This window comes from Grampus griseus, assembly GCF_964374135.1.
Source record: "Grampus griseus genome assembly, chromosome: 10".
Classification (NCBI taxonomy): domain Eukaryota; kingdom Metazoa; phylum Chordata; class Mammalia; order Artiodactyla; family Delphinidae; genus Grampus; species Grampus griseus.
In genome coordinates this window covers 73892836-73911196 of record NC_139004.1, presented here as the reverse complement: position 1 = coordinate 73911196, position 18361 = coordinate 73892836, and the positions used below count along the sequence as shown (strand labels likewise).

The 18361-nt window shown below is 37.8% G+C and overlaps 1 protein-coding gene across 1 annotated transcript in view; it reads left to right on the top strand.

Moving 5' to 3' along the window:
- Positions 1–18361, top strand: part of CFAP20DC (CFAP20 domain containing) — a 266609-nt gene that overhangs the window by 75791 nt on the left and 172457 nt on the right. The window contains exon 5 of the mRNA XM_082663225.1: positions 16805–16919. Within this exon, the coding sequence (XP_082519351.1) occupies positions 16805–16919 (115 nt within the window). The remainder of the gene's footprint in view (positions 1–16804; positions 16920–18361) is intronic.

Genomic DNA, 18361 nt, shown 5'->3' with positions numbered 1-18361 from the left:
GATCATTCAGCAGAAGCTCTGCAAGCCAGAAAGGAGTGGCAGGACATATTTAAAGTGGTGAAAGGGAAAAACCTACAACCAGAATTACTCTACCCAGCCAGGATCTCATTCACATACGACAGAGAAATTAAAACCTTTACAGACAAGCAAAGGCTAAGAGAATTCAGCACCACTAAACCAGCTTTACAACAAATGCTAAAGGAACTTCTCTAGACAGCTTTTCTCTAGGGAAATCTGGTTCCTTGAGAAGATAAAATTGATAAACAAGAGAAACAAAAGACCTACAGTAACAAACCAAAACAATTAAGAAAATGGTAATAGGCATATACATATCAATAATTACCTTAAATGTAAATGGACTAAATGCTGCAGCCAAAAGACACAGACGGGCTGAATGGATACAAACACAAGACCTGTACATATGCTATCTACAACAAACCCACTTCAGACCTAGGGACACATAGAGACTGAAAGTGAGGGGATAGAAAAAGATATTCCATTCAAATGGAAATCAAAAGAAAGCTGGAGTAGCAATTCTCATATCAGACAAAAGAGACTTTAAAATAAAGACTGTTACAAGAGACAAAGAAGTACACTACATAATTATCAAGGGATCAATCCAAGAAGAAGATATAACAATTGTAAATATTTATGCAACCAACGTAGGAGCACCTCAATACATAAGGCAAATGTTAACAATCTTAAAAGAGGAAATCGACAGTAACACAATAATAGTAGAGGACTTTAACAACCCACTTTCACCAATGGACAGATCAACCAAAATGAAAATAAATTAGGAAACACAAGCTTTAAATGGCACATTAAACAAGATGGACTTTATTGATATTTATAGGACATGCCATCCAAAGCAACAGAATACACTTATTTTCTCAAGTGCTGATGCAACATTCTCCAGGATAGATCATATCTTGGGTCACAAATCAAGCCTTGGTAAATTTAAGAAAATTGAAGTCATGTCAAGTACCTTTTCCGACCACAATGCTATGAGACTAGATATCAATTACAGGAAAAAAACAGTAAAGAAATACAAACACATGGAGGCTAAACAATATGCTACTAAATAACCAAGAGATCACTGAAGAAATCAAAGAGGAAATCAAAAAATACCTAGAAACAAATGACAATGAAAACATGACGGCCCCAAACCTATCGGATGCAGCCAAAACAGGTCTAAGAGGTAAGTTGATAGCAATACAAGCCTACCTCAAGAAACAAGAAAAGTGTCAAATAAACAACCTAACCTTACACCTAATGCAATGAGAGAAAGAAGAACAAAAAAAACCCCCGAAGTTAGCAGAAGGAAAGAAATCATAAAGATCAGAGCACAAATAAATGAAAAAGAAATGAACGAAATGATCACAAACATCAGTAAAACTAAAAGCTGGTTCCTTGAGAAGACAAAATTGATAAACCATTAGCCAGACTCATCAAGGGAAAACGGGAGAAGTCTCAAATCAACAGAATTACAAATGAAAAAAGAGAAGTAACAACTAGCACTGAAAAAATAGAACAGATCATGAGAGATAACTACAAGCAAGTACATGCCAATAAAATGGACAACCTGGCAGAGATGGAAAAATTCTTAGAAAACTACAACCTTTTGAGTCTGAACCCGGAAGAAACAGAAAATGAAACAGACCAGTCACAAACACTGAAATTGAAACTGTGATTAAAAATCTTCCAACAAACAATAGCCCAGGGCCAGATGGCTTCACAGGTGAATTCTATCAAACATTTAGAGAAGACCTAATACCTATCCTTCTCAAACTCTTCCAAAATATAGTAGAGGGAGGAACACTCCCAAACTCATTCTACGAGGCCACCATCACCCTGATACCAAAACTAGACAAAGATGTCACAAAGAAGGAAAACTACAGGTCAATATCACTGATGAACATAGATGCAAAAATCCTCAACAAAATACTAGCAAACAGAATCCAGCAGCACATTAAAAGGATCATACACCATGATCAAGTGGGGTTTATCCCAGTAATGCAAGAATTCTTCAGTATACACAAATCAATTAATGTGATGCACCATATTAACAAACTGAAGGATAAAAACCATACGATCATCTCAATAAATGCAGGAAAGGCTTTTGACAAAATTCAACACCCATTTATGGTAAAAACCCTCCAGAAAGTAGGCATAGAGAGAACATACCTCAACATAATAAAGGCCATATATGAGAAACCCACAGCCAACATCATTCGCAATGGTGAAAAACTGAAAGCATTTCCACTAAGATCAGGAACAAGACAAGGTTGCCCATTATCAGCACTCTTATTCAACATAGTTTTGGAAGTTTTAGCCATGGCAATCAGACAAGAAAAAGAAATAAAAGGAATCCAAATCGGAAAAGAAGCTGTCACTGTCTGCAGATGACATGATACTATACATAGAGAATCCTGAAGATGCTACCAGAAAACTACTAGAGCTAATCAGTGAATTTGGCAACATAGCAGGGTACAAAATTAATGCACAAAAATCTCTTGCATTCCTTTGCACTAATGATGAAAAATCTGAAAGAGAAATTAAGGAAACACTCCCCTTTACCATTGCAACAACAAGAATAAAATATGTAGGAATAAACCTCCCTAAGGAGACAAAAAACCTGTATGCAGAAAACTATAAGACCCTGGTGAAAGTAATTAAACATGATACAAACAGATGGAGAGATGTACCATGTTCTTGGATTGGAGGAATCAACAATGTGAAAATGACTATACTACCCAAAGCAATCTGCAGATTCAGTGCAATCCGTATCAAACTACCAATGGCATTTTTCACAGAAATAGAACAAAAAAATTCACAATTGTATGGAAACACAAAAGACCCCAAATAGCCAAAGCAATCTTGAGAAAGAAAAACGGAGCTGGAGGAATCAGGCTCCCTGACTTCAGACTATACTACAAAGCTACAGTAATCAAGACAGTATGGTACTGGCACAAAAACAGAAATATAGGTCAATGGAACAGGATAGAAAGCCCAGAGATAAACCCACAATCATATGGTCACCTTATCTTTGATAAAGGAGGCAAGAATATACAATGGAGAAAAGACAGCCTCTTCAATAAGTGGTGCTGGGAAAACTGGACAGCTACATGTAAAAGAATGAGATTAGAACACTCCGTAACACCATACACAAAAATAAACTCAAAATGGATTAAAGACCTAAATGTAAGGCCAGACACTATAAAACTCTTAAGAGGAAAACATAGGCAGAACACTCTATGACATAAATCACAGCAAGATCCTTTTTGACCCACCTCCAGAGAAATGGAAATAAAAACAAAAATAAATGGGACCTAATGAAACTTAAAAGCTTTTGCACAGCAAAGGAAACCATAAACAAGACGAAAAGACAACCCTCAGAATGGGAGAAAATATTTGCCAACGAAGCAACTGACAAAGGATTAATCTCCAAAATATACAAGCAGCTCAGGCAGCTCAATATCAAAAAAATAAACAACCCAATCCAAAAATGGGCAGAAGACCTAAATAGACATTTCTCCAAAGAAGATATACAGATTGCCAACAAACACATGAAAGGATGCTCAACATCACTAATCATTAGAGAAATGCAAATCAAAACTACAGTGAGGTATCACCTCACACCTGTCAGAATGGCTGTCATCAAAAATTCTACAATAATTGCTGGAGAGAGTGTGGAGAAAAGGGAACCCTCTTGCACTGTTAGTGGGAATGTAAATTGGTACAGCCACTATGGAGAACAGTATGGAGGTTCCTTAAAAAACTAAAAATAGCACTACCATATGACCCAGTAATCCCACTACTGGGCATATACCCTGGGAAAACCATAATTTAAAAAGAGTCATGTACCACAGTGTTCATTGCAGCTCTATTTACAATAGCCAGGACATGGAAGGAACCTGAGTGTCAATCGACAGATGAATGGATAAAGAAGATATGGCACATATATTCAATGGGATATTACTCAGCCGTAAAAAGAAATGAAATTGGGGCTTCCCTGGTGGCACAGTGGTTGAGAGTCCACCTGCTGATGCAGGGGACACGGGTTTGTGCCCTGGTCCGGGAAGATCCCACATGCCGCAGAACGGCTAGGCCCGTGAGCCATGGCCACTGAGCCTGCGCGTCCGGAGCCTGTGCTCCACAACGGGAGAGGCCACAACAGTGAGAGGCCCACGTACCGCAAGAAAAAAAAAAAAAGAAAAAGAAATGAAATTGAGTTATTTGTAGTGAGGTGGATGGACCTAGAGTCTGTCATACAGAGTGAAGTAAGTCAGAAAGAGAAAAACAAGTACCATATGCTAACACATATATATGAAATCTAAAAAAAAATTTGTTCTGAAGAACCTAGGGGCAGGACAGGAATAAAGGCGCAGACGTAGAGAATGGACTTGAGGACACAGGGAGGGGGAAGGGTAAGCTGGGAAGAAGTGAGAGAGTGGCATGGACATATATACACTATCAAATGTAAAATAGATAGCCAGTGGAAGCAGCTGCATAGCATAGAGAGATCACCTCAGTGCTTTGTGACCACCCAGAGGGCTGGGAAATGAAGAGTGGGAGGGAGGCACAAGAGGGAGGGAATATGGGTACATGTGTATACGTATAGCTGATTCACTTTGTTATACAGCAGAAACTAACACAATAATGTGAAACAATTATACTCCAATAAAGGTGTTTTTAAAAAATCATTGTATATACAGAAGCAAAGTGAATAGGTAATCTGAATAGATGAGTTTATCTGTGCTCTTGGAAGGTTGCTACCATTTACTCAAATACTCACCGAGGTTGCCACTGTGAAAAAAAAATTGTCAAACAAAGATGAAGATAAAAAGGTGAATTGAAAATTGAATTGAAAAGTAATTTTACTTTCAAATGGTTTGCAAATGTAGATGTTAAGTTTGGAATGAATGTCGTTAATGACCATAGCTGGGAGAGTTATACACCTGCTGATCACTAGAATATTATAATAAATGAGATTGATTTTCCTGTTGACTACCCCATTTTTTTCTCATCGTGGTCTCATTACTTTTTCTGTCACATTGCTGACCCTTAGCTGTAAATGCTCAGTTACAGATATAAGAAAAATGTATTAACCCCTATATGTTTTTTTAAAAAAGAATGTGTCTTTAAGTGTAAGAGGAGTGTTGCAACTGTTGCTTGTCTTTTTCTGCTTTGTTAGGTCACAGGAGGTTTTAGATGGTGAAAATCAACCCTGTATTACAAGAGAAGAGATGTTTTACAAGCAGCCTTCCTTGCAGCAACTAAATTGTCCCCAAAAAAGCATATAAGCGTAATGAAGCTTTTAAGTAGTCACATATATGCATTTATATTCTCTCTCTCTCATGAATGACTAATTTTAATTTTTTAAAGTAGCAATTCAGCTTACTTTCAGAACCATTTAAGCTTAGTACATGATTTTGTTTTCCCTCCAAAACCAACTACTCTTGATTATGAGATAATGTTTGCATATTTATTTTCACGAAGACAGTAGAATAAAACCTCATCATCATGTGAGTGGCTTAGTCCTCTAATACCTTTGTCCTAAGCTGGGCACATGATCATTTAGAAATTCTTCCAGAAGTCAGAGCCATAATAGTTAGATTTGACTGAGAACTGTTTTGTGCAAACCAACACCTGACCTCCACGAGGGCAGAGTCATGCCATGGACCCATTGTGTGGTTATCAAGCTTTTACAGCCCAGGGGACTCACCTTTCTTAATATATATTTGTTGGATTACATTGGAAGACCTGCTACAGAGAGGAACAGATTTCTGCATAGTCCTCAGGAGTATTGTGTCTGGAATCTCCCAGCTATCTGCATGGTTCCAACCATTTCATTCAACTCTTGCCCAAATGGCACCTTCTTTGGGAAGACTTCCCTAACTACCTCTTCTGAAATAATACTTTCCACCCCATCTCTATCACATTTTTGTACTTTACTTTTCTTTATAGCCCTTACTGAGAGCTGACATATGTGTACTTGTTTATTTGTTTCTCGTTTATTACTGTCTTCCTCTATTAAAACATGCTTCATGAGGGCAGGGACTTCGTTTTATTCACTGCGATATCCCCAGTATCTCCTTCTAGGCTTGACACCATGTAGGTGCTTAATAAATAGACATGCAAATATATGATTCCAATAGGGTTTCAACAAAGACAGTTGAGCAGCTGTTTCCCAATTAACTACAGAACTCTGAACCAAGCTCTGTGAGATGCTGTGATAACCAGGATGTGGTCTCAGTCATCAGAGACCTTTCAGGCCAGTAGAAGAAACAGACTGTAGGTAGCAGCCTACAGTGACACCCATATTTTTTCACCAAGACTCACCACGGCAGGATGAAAGATGTCTTAGCTCACAGCCCCACCCATTCCCACTTTCCAGTTTGGAGGTTGGGACATCAGTAGAGGATTATGTTGTCACGTATGGGTCAGTCAAATTTTAGTAATTAGAAAATTAAAGGCCAAAAATACAAAGCATTCAGTAAACAATCCACAGCCCCCCAGGTTGATAATGGTTAGTACTTAAGTAGAGCTTTCTGTGTGCCAGGCACTGTTCTAAACATTTTATGTATATTCACTTATGCAGTCCTCACAACAATCTTGTGAGTACTATTATTTTTCCACATTTTACTGATGAAGAAACTAAGGCACAAAAGGTTAAGTAACTTGCCTATTGCCACAAAGCTAGGAAGTGGTGAAGCCAGAATTTTTACCCAAAAACTCTGGCTTCAAAGTTATTGCTCAGTATTATGGCCTATTTCCCCACTTGTTGGTAATGAGTAGTCTAAAATAATAACAATTTATTATTTTAAAAATATATATATATCAGTTCTTGAAAACTACAATCAACTCAAGATGATAACACTTGATGATGAATTTGTAACAAATTGTCCTTCCCCTAAGTTGCAGAAATTCTACTTCTCTTGTGCTTGTACATTTGCATATTAGGAACTTTACAAATTCTTTGTGGAATTTAGAATGAGAGACTGCATTAAACTCTAAAATGGGCTTTGCAATACCAAATTCTAGTAACCCTTTTAAACTCAAAATGTTACTAGCAAGTGGTAAAACTGAGATATATGAGACCACATGTTATTCACCTGTAAAAACAAAGGAAAAGATTTGCATCCTATCACGGCCTATAAAGTGGACTATATAGTTACTGACCTAAGAGCACCAAGGGGGAATGAAAAGAATTCAGTGTTAGGGGTTGAAAACATGCTGTTGTAAGTTTAAAAAAAAAAAAAAGTGATTATTTTTAATTTACAGATCCAAGACGTTTTCAAGGAGGAGGTGGCATATCTAATCCAAACTGTGATGGATGAATACAGTTCAAGTGGCATAATGAGGGAAGGGACTTTCCAAGGGAAATGCATAAGCAAAGGCATGAAAATACAAGAGAATGGAGTATGTTTAAGTAGGAGCAAGAATGCTGGTATTGTCATTGTGGCAGCCCACTCCAGTGTCCCACCTTATGTCCTCTGAGTCCACCTCTGGTATCAGCTGCAGCTGCAGTGAGCAGTTTGGTGCAAGCTTGATTGGACAGCATCCCTTATCTAGTGCCACCCAAGGGCTTCTTTGATGCAGTAGAAGCCTGACAGCTTGGAAATACTGGGGAGTTAAGCCCCCCAGAGGCAACTCTTAACCACTGGGGATTGGGAGTCAGTGGATATAGGCTCCCACCTCCCATTCTTCAAATGGATTATCTGGGAAGTGTTCTGTACCTGTCTCCAGATACCCTGGTAGAATGGAGCCCCTGTGGCCTATAGAAGTGTCAGAGCCAGTGCATCCTGATCTTGGCCTTTCCTCTTTTGCTCTCTTCCTCTTCCTGCTCCTTCATTGTTGCTTCATGGAATCACCTAAACTATGGGCACCTATGTCCTTTTCTCAGAATCTACTTTTGAGGGTGTAGTTTTTCAAGAGGCTGCACAACATAACCAGCCATATGAGATAGCTCAAAGGATTGAATTGTCAAACAGACTCAAAAGACTCAGAGATTTTAGCCAGTATTGAAGTACCTGTGAAGCAGAAAGAGATCCAGGACTGTCACTGAAGTCTTCCAGTCCTTTCTCAATGCACTTAGGCCCACACTTAACAGATGACTTCTCTTAAGTAGTACCTGAGATAGTGATTCTGAGAGAATATCCCTCACCCAATGGGAGCTGTTACATTTATGGCTTATGTGACATTTTCCAGGGAGCCATGCCCCGTGAGTGCATGAATTCCAGGTTTATTAACCATAAGAAGTCCTAGACAGATCAGGTACATCCAGCAAAAAGTATTTCATTAAGGACTTTCACCCTGATAAATACCATTAGTGTATTTGCCGAAAGATCAGTCATGTTTACAAGGAGCTTTGGCTGGTCCCCTTTCTCTTCTGGAATGCCCTTTAGTAAAGGGGTAGAATGGGGTGCAGGCCTGTTACACACACCCTTTTCTTCCTAGTAAGCATGTTACCTTTCAAAAACGCTAAGCCAGACAACTACCATCCTTTATTCCTCTTGCTTTGTCTCTTTAGATCGATTTCTAGCTCTGCCACGTACTAGCTCTGAGACCTTGAACAAGTGGCGTAGTGTCTCTGAGCCTTTAACTACATTAGTAGGATGTGAATATTAATTCCTATTTCAAAGAGCGGTTGAGGGGAATAAATGAAATAACACTGGTGAAATGATGTACAGGCTCTGGCACATGGTAGGGATTTAGATGTTGCTCTTCCATTTCCCATCCTTTTCTGTTTGTAATTACAGCCTCAGTTTCTCCCCTATGGAGATCTTCTTGGTATCTCATGTTAAGACTCCCAGCAACCGAACCCTAGCTTTATTCTGCAACTCCACTCTTTCTCCCACCCCAATTCTGATATTCTCTCCTGATATCTCTGAAATCCCCCTGGTTTGCATCTTGTACTCTTATTATATGATGTCTGACATGGAGAGGAACATGGTGAAAGGTGATATTGAAGTAATGGCTGAGGGTCAGATTTTGGAGGTCCTTGAATAACAAGATAAGGAGCTCTATTTTCGACTTCATTCCTTAGGCTATAGGATGACAAAGCGTGATGTTCAGTCCCCATGGCTGGTCCACATGAAGAATGGACTGAGAGATAAAAGATTAGAGGTAGAGAGACTAGTAAGGGAGAATATTTAAAGCAACAAGTGACCCGAACTAGCATTGTAGCTGTAGAAGCCGAAGGAAGAAACAGATGTGAAACTATTTGGGAAGTGACTTTGACAGGCTGTGACAGCTAATTGGACTGATGAAGCCTAGATGTTAAGGATAGGAAGCAATCAGTTGTTCTCGGTGGCCCTCACTAATAGCTGAGAGGATTGTAAGTATATGAGGCCTATGGTGAGACAGTGAAGTGACCTGCAAGAACTTGGAAATGAGTAAAGTAAGATTAGCCTCTGAGCTTTTAATTGTAAGATAATAGTTCTTGGATCTGAGGGTTTTTTAAACAAATCTAAAGGAAGAATTTGTCAATGGAAAAAAGATGTGCACACGCACACACAGAGAGGCAAATTTGGGCTCTTTTCTTCCAGACACAGTGAAGGGTAAGGGTCTTAGCCATCAGATATTAAATATTTTTCCCCAGGAGCAAAGATTATGCTACTATGGATTTGTTTATAGGCAGTGCCTGCCCCAGAAGAAAGTAAGCATGTGGTTAACAATGTAGATGTTGGGATCAATTAGATTTGAGTTTATATCTGTACTCTGATAGATATGTGACTTTAGGAAAGTCACTTAACCATACTAAGCCTTAGTTTCCTCATTGTTAAGTAGAAATAATAGTAGTAGATATCTTGTAGCGTTTATGGGAAGGTTAAGTGAGATAATGCATAGAGCGTGCTTAATACAGTGTTGGCATATAGAAAATGCCCAATAAATAATAGATATTTAATAATGATAATAATACCTTTGGGGACTGTATGTATCAGATACTGTAGTCTAAGTCACTTGTTCTGATTATGTACTGAGCAGACAACCTTCTGATACTTTGTAGATTTTTTTCTTTAGTTGAATTACCACATTCCAACAGATTACACTCCAGTTGTGCAAACTTTGAGATCACCCTTTCAGGAGGCTTTACATGGTATAGTGGTTGGAAGGCACACGTTTGTTACCTATTGGAAGATCAGATTCAGAACTGGAATCCAGAATGGAACAGAAAACGGTTCTAAAAGAGTGAAAAGGGGGGAGAAGTGAAAGGATTCATGGTTTTTATCTGATAAACAAGTATTCTATTGAAAATATTTGGCTGTGGTTCTGCAAGGACAGAAACCAGGCACTCTTGTCGCTGTCAAAACACGTCTGACAAATAGTAGTCACTCAGCATAAATGAATGAAAGAGCTTCAGCCTGGTATAGTAGTGGAGATAGAGTTTTATCACAGAAATGACAATGGATTCTGTAGAGACAAGTTTTAATACCTGTCTCTGCTACTTACTAGCTGTATGTCTATGGACTAGAAGCTGTCTTGGTTTCTAGAGTCTAGTTTCATCATCTAAAAAATGGAGGATGAATATACTACCTGCAGTGAAGGATTGATGTGAGATTTAATAAGAGAATGTCTATGGAATGTGCTAAAAACAGCTACTTAAGAATAATTATTTTCCCCTACACCCACACTAGAATATGATTTCCATGTCTTAGCTACTTCCATGTCTCTAGTGCCTTGTACTGTGCCACTAAGGAATTGACTGAATGTTAGTTGAATGAACTAATGAATCAGGAGGAAAATTTGAACAGAAGACCTCAAAGTTTAATAGTTTCTAGTGATTGGCTACAGAGTAGGACTGTTCATCTAAGTTGCTAAAATGGAATAGAAGTATTGGTTGTGATTGTGGAAGAGGTTTAGGTTTAGATTAAAACATGTTCTCTTTAGGGCTTCCCTGGTGGTGCAGTGGTTGAGAGTCCGCCTGCCACTGCAGGGGACACGGGTTCATGCCCCGGTCCGGGAAGATCCCACATGCCGCAGAGCGGCTGGGCCCGTGAGCCATGGCCGCTGAGCCTGCGCGTCCGGAGCCTGTGCTCCACAACGGGAGAGGCCACAGCAGTGACAGGCCCGCGTACTGCAAAAAAAAAAAAAGATACTAAAACTTGTTCTCTTTAAAGTCACCCAGAATGATGACAGAAGAGGAAAATTGTGATTCAGGTGCCATAATTGCCCAGAAATATGAAGAAATGTCCTAAAGAGTAGTAGATGATAGATCAGTATTGACTGGATGTAAAGGGAAAGTAGTTTTTAATGGTTTAAAGTTTTAAAATGTTAGCATCAAAGAAATTCAAGTGCATATAAGCCATTCACCAGTCATATGCTGGGTCATACAATGTCTTATTACTTTTTTCTTAATAAAAAGCAAACTTGGGCTTCCCTGGTGGCACAGTGGTTGAGAGTCCGCCTGCCGATGCAGGGGACACAGGTTCGTGCCCCAGTCCGGGAAGATCCCACATGCCGCGGAGTGGCTAGGCCGTGAGCTGTGGCTGCTGAGCCTGCGCGTCCAGAGCCTGTGCTCCACAACGGGAGAGGCCACAACAGCGAGAGGCCCGCGTACCGCAAAAAACAAACAAACAAACAAACAAACCTAACATAGATCTTGTAAGAAAATTACACACCAATGTCCCTCATGAACATAGGTATAAAAATTCTCAACAAAAATGCTAGCACAATTGAAATATACACCAAGAATACAAGGTTGGTTTCACATTTGAAAATCAATTGATATAATTCAACATATGGAAAGAATAAAGGAGAAAAACAATAGGATCATCTCAATCAATGCAGAAAAAGCATTTGACAGAATTCTATACCTTTTCATGATTAAAAACAAATTCTCAAAAAGCTAGAAATAGAAGAGAACTTCCTCTGAAAAAAAAAACCTACATCTAACATCATATTTAATAGAAACATAGTGAACGCTTCCCCCTATGATCAGGAACAATGCAAGATTTTCTACTCTCATCACTTCTGTTTAGTATATGCTGGAGGTCCTAACCAGGGAAGTAATGTAAGAAAAAATAAATAAAAAGTATAAAAATTGAAAAAAGTAAAAGTCTTTATTTACTGAAGACATGATTGTATATGTAGAAAATTCTCAGGAATCTACCAAACAGTTACTAGAACTCACGAGTGAATTAAGTAAGGTCACAGGAAACAAGGTCTGTATACCAAAAATCAATGGCATTTCTATATACTAGTAGCATTCAACTGGTAAATGAAATTTTAAAATTTATTTTCAGTCATATCAAAAAATAAAATACTTAGAAATAAATTTAACAAAACATATGCAAGACTTCTAAAATGAAAACTATGAAACATTGTGAAACAAATTAAACAAGGCCTAAATAAATAGAGAGATATATCATGTAAGTAGATTGGAAGACTCAATATAGTTCTCCTTAAATTGATCTATGGATTCAACACAATCCAAGTTAAACTCTCAACAGCTTTTTTTTTATCAGAAAATGATAAGCGGATCCTAAAATTTATATGGAAAAGCAAGGGCCAAAAAAACCTTGAACAAAACCAAGTTGAAGAGTTTCTTTACCTAGTTTTAAGACTTACTGTGAATCTGCAGTAATCAAAGCAGTATAACATTGGTGTAAGAATGGATAAATGAAACAAATGGATCAATAGAGAGTCCAGAAATAGACACACACGTGCACACACACACACGCACACACACAGACACACATTTATAGTCAATTGAGTTTCAACAGAGTACCAAGGCATTTCAGTGACTAAAGAAGAGTCTTTAATAAATGGTGCTGGGACAACTGGATAAACATACAGAAAGAAAAGAACCGCACCCAGTACCTCACACAATATAAAGTAATTGATGTGGGATGGATCGTAGATGTAAATGTAAAAACTAAATGTAAAAACTAAAGCTATAAAGATCTGGAAGGAAACAAAGGAAAGTACTTTTGCAACTTTGGACTAGGTGAGGATTTTTTAAGACAGCACTACTATAAATAATGATCAACTGGACATGATGAAAATTAAAAACTTCTGCTAATTAAAAGTCATCATTAAGCAATAAGCTAATCTAGATAAAGCATATAAGAGTCTTCTGTTTGCTATTCTTGATACTTTCCTCTAGCTTAGAGATTATTTCCAAATAAAAATTTGTTTTGTTTTGGTTTGGTTTTTTTGCGGTACACGGGCCTCTCACTGTTGTGGCCTCTCCCGTTGTGGAACACAGGCTCCGGACACGCAGGCTCAGTGGCCATGGCTCACGGGCCCAGCCGCTCCGCGGCATGTGGCATCTTTCCGGACCGGGGCACAAACCCGTGTCCCCTGCATCGGCAGGCGGACTCTCAACCACTGCGCCACCAGGGAAGTGCCCAAATAAAAAGTGTTTAAAAGATACCATTAAGATAACAGGCAAGTAAATACTCACTATAGATATATAGCTATAGATATAGATATAGATATATCTGACAAAGGACGTGTATCTAAAATATGTAAAGAACTCTTAGAATTATAGTAAGGAAACAACCAATAAAAACTGAGTAAAAGACTTAACAGATATTTCACAAGACATACCAGTAAACACATATAAAAGCATTCAATGTCATTATTCATAAGAGAAATGCAAATAAAATCACAATGGTATCTATTTCATACCCACTAGAGTTGGCTAACATTAAAGTCTGAGGATGTGGAACCACTACAATCACTTTGGAGAACTGCTTCTATAAAGTTATACATATATCTTCCCCAATGACCCAGAAATCCCATTCCTGATTTTCAAGAGAATGAAAAGACATATCCACAAGAAGACTCTTCAAGCATAGATAGTCACACAGGCTTTATTCATAAAAAAAATACTGTAAACAAATGTTCATCAACAGGAGAATGAATAAATAAATTGTTGTTTTGCCATACAAGACTCAGCAATTTAAAAAAAGAACTATTGACTCATACTATAACATGGATAACTCTCAAACACTTCATGTTAAGTGAAAGAAGCCAGTCACAAAAGAGTATATTCTACATCAGTCCATTTATAAGAAGTTCACGAACAGACAAAATTCATCTATGGTGATAAAAATCAGGAGTGAGAACTGACTAAAAGGGACCAGGAGGGTACTTTTCTAGGGTAATGGAAATGTTTTATGTTTTATTTGGAGTGGTGATTACATGGGTGTACACATTTACCAAAATACATGAGATTGAACACTAAAATCTGTACATATCAGTTACTCAAATCTTACCCCAATAAATAAAAGAGACCATATCTGTTTATTTTTATGATATCCATTCATCATGCATGGTAGAATGTTGACCCTCTTATAGCTTCCTATTGTGCACAATAAATTTATAAACCCCTTACCTTAGCATAAAGGCCCTGCGTGATTTGGCTCTTACCTCTCCTTTCTACCTCATGTCCCTCCCTTACCTATTAATTCCTAGCCCTGCTGGCTTTACTGTCTGAAGTAGTTCATTTCTTGTTATTTTCTAGTTCAGTCTCTTTTTTGTTTCCTTCATTGCATTTAGGATAACGTGCATTTATTTTGTCTCTTTATACTTTATTCACCTGCCTTTTCCACTAGAATAAAAGCTCCTGGAGGGTAGAGACCTTGACCTTTTCACTGTTGTATTCCCCGATATATTCCCAGGATGTTGCTTGGCTCAGGGAGTATTGTTGAATATGTGAGTGAATGAAGGAATGAATGAATGAATGTTCCTGTTGTTCCATGTGTTGATAAAATGGGACTATACTCAGATGTTCCTCTGTTTGGAGTTCGGTCCTTACCAATTCAAATGAAAATGACATAGTCTTATCCCTCCAAGCAAAGCAAAACTGTGTCTCACGTAAGTTTTTCGTTGTTGCAATCAAACATTTTGTTTGATGCAAGGGAATTTTTTGTTCTCTTTTACTTTCCAGAATCGCTATATAGTCTTTCCTTTTATTTCCTAATCAGAACTTCTTATAGAAGCGACTTAATAGCATCCCTTATGACAATGCCTTCCAGACATATTTGATCCTGAATCCTATTGGTAAAATGTTTGAGCACACTAACCACATGGGTACATTTATTTATTTCAAACATATATAAATATGTTGCTGTACTGTATATGTAATGAAACATACCCAAATACAACATTTTAAAAGGATGGTATGAAAGATGGTTCTAATATTTTCCTCCTCTCCCATGTGCTCATCCCACTTTGAAGACACTACCTTAGGGCAAATATTCTACATTTACTTATACGTGTAAGTGTAAAATTTCAGTAGTGTTAACACTTTTGCACTTTAAACCTTACATCTGACCGTGGATTGAAAGGCTTTATTGCTTTTTTTTTTTCCAACATCTTTATTGGAGTATAACTGCTTTACAATGTTGTGTTAGTTGCTGCTGAATAGCAAAGTGAATCAGCTATATGTATACATATATCCCCATATCCCCTCCCTCTTAAGTCTCCCTCCCACCCTCCCTATCCCACCCCTCTAGGTGGTCACAAAGCACCGAGCTGATCTCCCTGTGCTATGCAGCTGCTTCCCACTAGCTAGCTATTTTACATTTGGTAGTGTATATATATGTCAATGCTACTCTCCCACTTAGTCCTAGCTTACCCTTCCCCCTCCCCATATCCTCCAGTCCATTCTCTATGTCTGCGTCTTTATTCCTGTCCTGCTCCTAGGTTCATCAGAACCTTTTTTTTTTTTAATGATATTGTTTATGCAGGTAGGGTAGAATTTTTAGGTCTGGGGCATATTTGAAATCATGTCACCTAATTTTTGCTGTACTTACTCTTAACATTGTTCAATGATAGTTTTTCTACAGAAAAAAATGTATTAGTATTTTAGTGGAAAGAAATAATGAGATTAGAAAAGTGCAAATAGGAGGCAAGGAAGAGCTCTGGAGAAGGCTGTGTTGATTTACACTATAGTTAATTACACTGTAAATATTGGTAGCAGTATATTTGAATGAAATGTCTTCTTGAGGAATTACTAATTGTATAATATTAGCAATTAGTACACCTAGACAAAGTTGCTAAAAAATGGGGGAAATATCACTCTTCTCCAATAAAAAGACAGTTTTTAAGGAAGCATCAATTCTTCAATATAGCAGCATGAGACAGGTTTGGAGATTTTAAGCCTTTTGTGTTACCTCTGAGACCTAAAGGAAGCAGAACATAAAAATGAGCCTCTATCAATTTGAATCAAACCTAATCTTTGTGATCATGGCTGTGGTCTAAATCTATTAAAGATGTTCAAATTCAGTGTCCTTGTTATCACTGCGGGTTGACCTGAGTAGTGAGCAGTAAACTTGTGTATTATAATTCTGGTTCGAAGATATGTGCTTGGAAAGTGAAACCGACAGTCAGCGTTTTGTGTCTGTCTATAAGCAGACTAAGAGTGTATATAAAGTGACAGGTGCATTTTTAGAGAAAGAAGCCCATAATGTTTTCCTATTTAGTAGGTGACAGTATGTCCCAAGATAACACAAGCTTAAGGAGCTGGAACAAGCATGGTTATTAAAGGCTAGCAGTTTCTCAGTTCAAACAAATTGAATTTTTTCATAGGCTGGAAGACTGGAAATATAGGGTAGAGTACTGAAATAAATTAGCATATTAAGTGAATTTATACACTCAGGCTTGTGAACACTTTCAAATTAAGGAAGAAATTTTATTACTTCTTCAAAGAAAAAGGCAATTTTTAAATTCTGTGTTTGATCTCCCTGTTGGAAAGGGCCTATATAATAAATTATATTATTTTGATGATTATCCAAAGAAGTGTGGTTATTATATTGATGGGAATCTTCACTTCTCTCTCTTTTTTCAGAATTACTGATTTAAGGAACATAAAAAGAAGATTGTATTTATCAACAGTCCATAAGGAACTGTCCTCAACCCCTCTTCATGCAAAAATCCCACTCTTCATGATCAAACGCAAAATCGTAAGTGTCATGAATATTGCTTAAAATATTAAATTTATTTCAGCAAATATTAATTCTGGGCCTACTCTGTGTATGAGGCATTCTGTTAAGTTCCATGGTGGTATTAAAAATGAATAGAAATTTATACTCTTCTTTTTCTTCCAGTGAAAGAGCTTAAGATCTACTAGGTGGGAGAATATAATTGTTTGAATATCTAGGGTATCACCAAAACTGTGATTGGAAGCACAGTAGAGAGAGTAAGTGCTATTGGTACAGTGAAAGGGAAAGAAATCCATCTGACTGCAGGACAAGGAAAGGCTTCATGAAGGAGATTGCACTTGGCATGGACTTTGAAGGACTGTAGAATTTCAACAGGTAGAAATGAAAAACCAAGCATTCCAAGCAGAAGGAACAGCATGAGTAGAAGCATAGAGGCTGGAAAGTGGCACATATTTGGAGAACAGAGAATGATTCATCATTGTTGCCAGATTTTTTAAAATAGCCTTAAGGAAACCTCAGTTCTATAATCCAAGAGCCTGATATAGGTTGGGAGATTTGTGTAACCTCTGAGACCTAAAGCAGCATAATATATAAGTAGGTAAGCCGTAGGTTACTGGCTAATAAGTTTGGGCCTGATACGACTGACTAGTCTTTCTCAAATGTTAGTCATTTCAATACTACTCTCATGACTACCATGTTTGTGTACTACCTGTTCCAGTATGTACATAATACTCTCCTTTAAACCAACTCAGCCTTTTTTGACTTAAATAAATTTATTTTTAAAAAAAACTTTATATCACACTTATAAATGGAAAACCAGTATAACTTTCCAGAAATAAAAATTAACCATAACAATAAAGATACTGAAAACAAAACAGTATTTTAAAGTCTAGCTAAGTACTGTTTCCTGTTTAGGGTTCTGTCCTGAGGTCTGCTCTTTATTAACAAGAGTTTATCAAGAGCTAGATACATGTTCAAGCTTTTTCTTGGGCATAATTAGGATTGAAAGAAAACTGATGGATGGAAATTTTTATTCTGTGATCTGTAGTCATTTAATGCCATGCCCATGTACCATCTAAAACCATTTCACAAACGGTGCACGTTCCATATTCTTTGGGAGCCACTTTAGCAGAGAAAAGGAAGCCATTAAAGCTTTTGGTTTGGAGAGGAACATACAGTCAGTTTTATGCTTTGGGAAGATTAATCTAGTAGTGACATTTGGAATGGCTTAGAGGGGCTGGTAAATGGAGATCGAGAGAACATTTGCCGTACTCCAGATTAGGGTTAATGAGGACTAGGGCGGTAGCAGTAGAGGAATGGATGTAAGGTAACATCAGAAGCTTATGGTCCAATGAGCTAAGACATACTTAAACAGACCTTTTCCATATCATGTGGTACATGCTGTGAGAGCAGGACCCACTGTGAACTATGGAGCACCAGGGGAATGATCAGAGAAGGGCTTC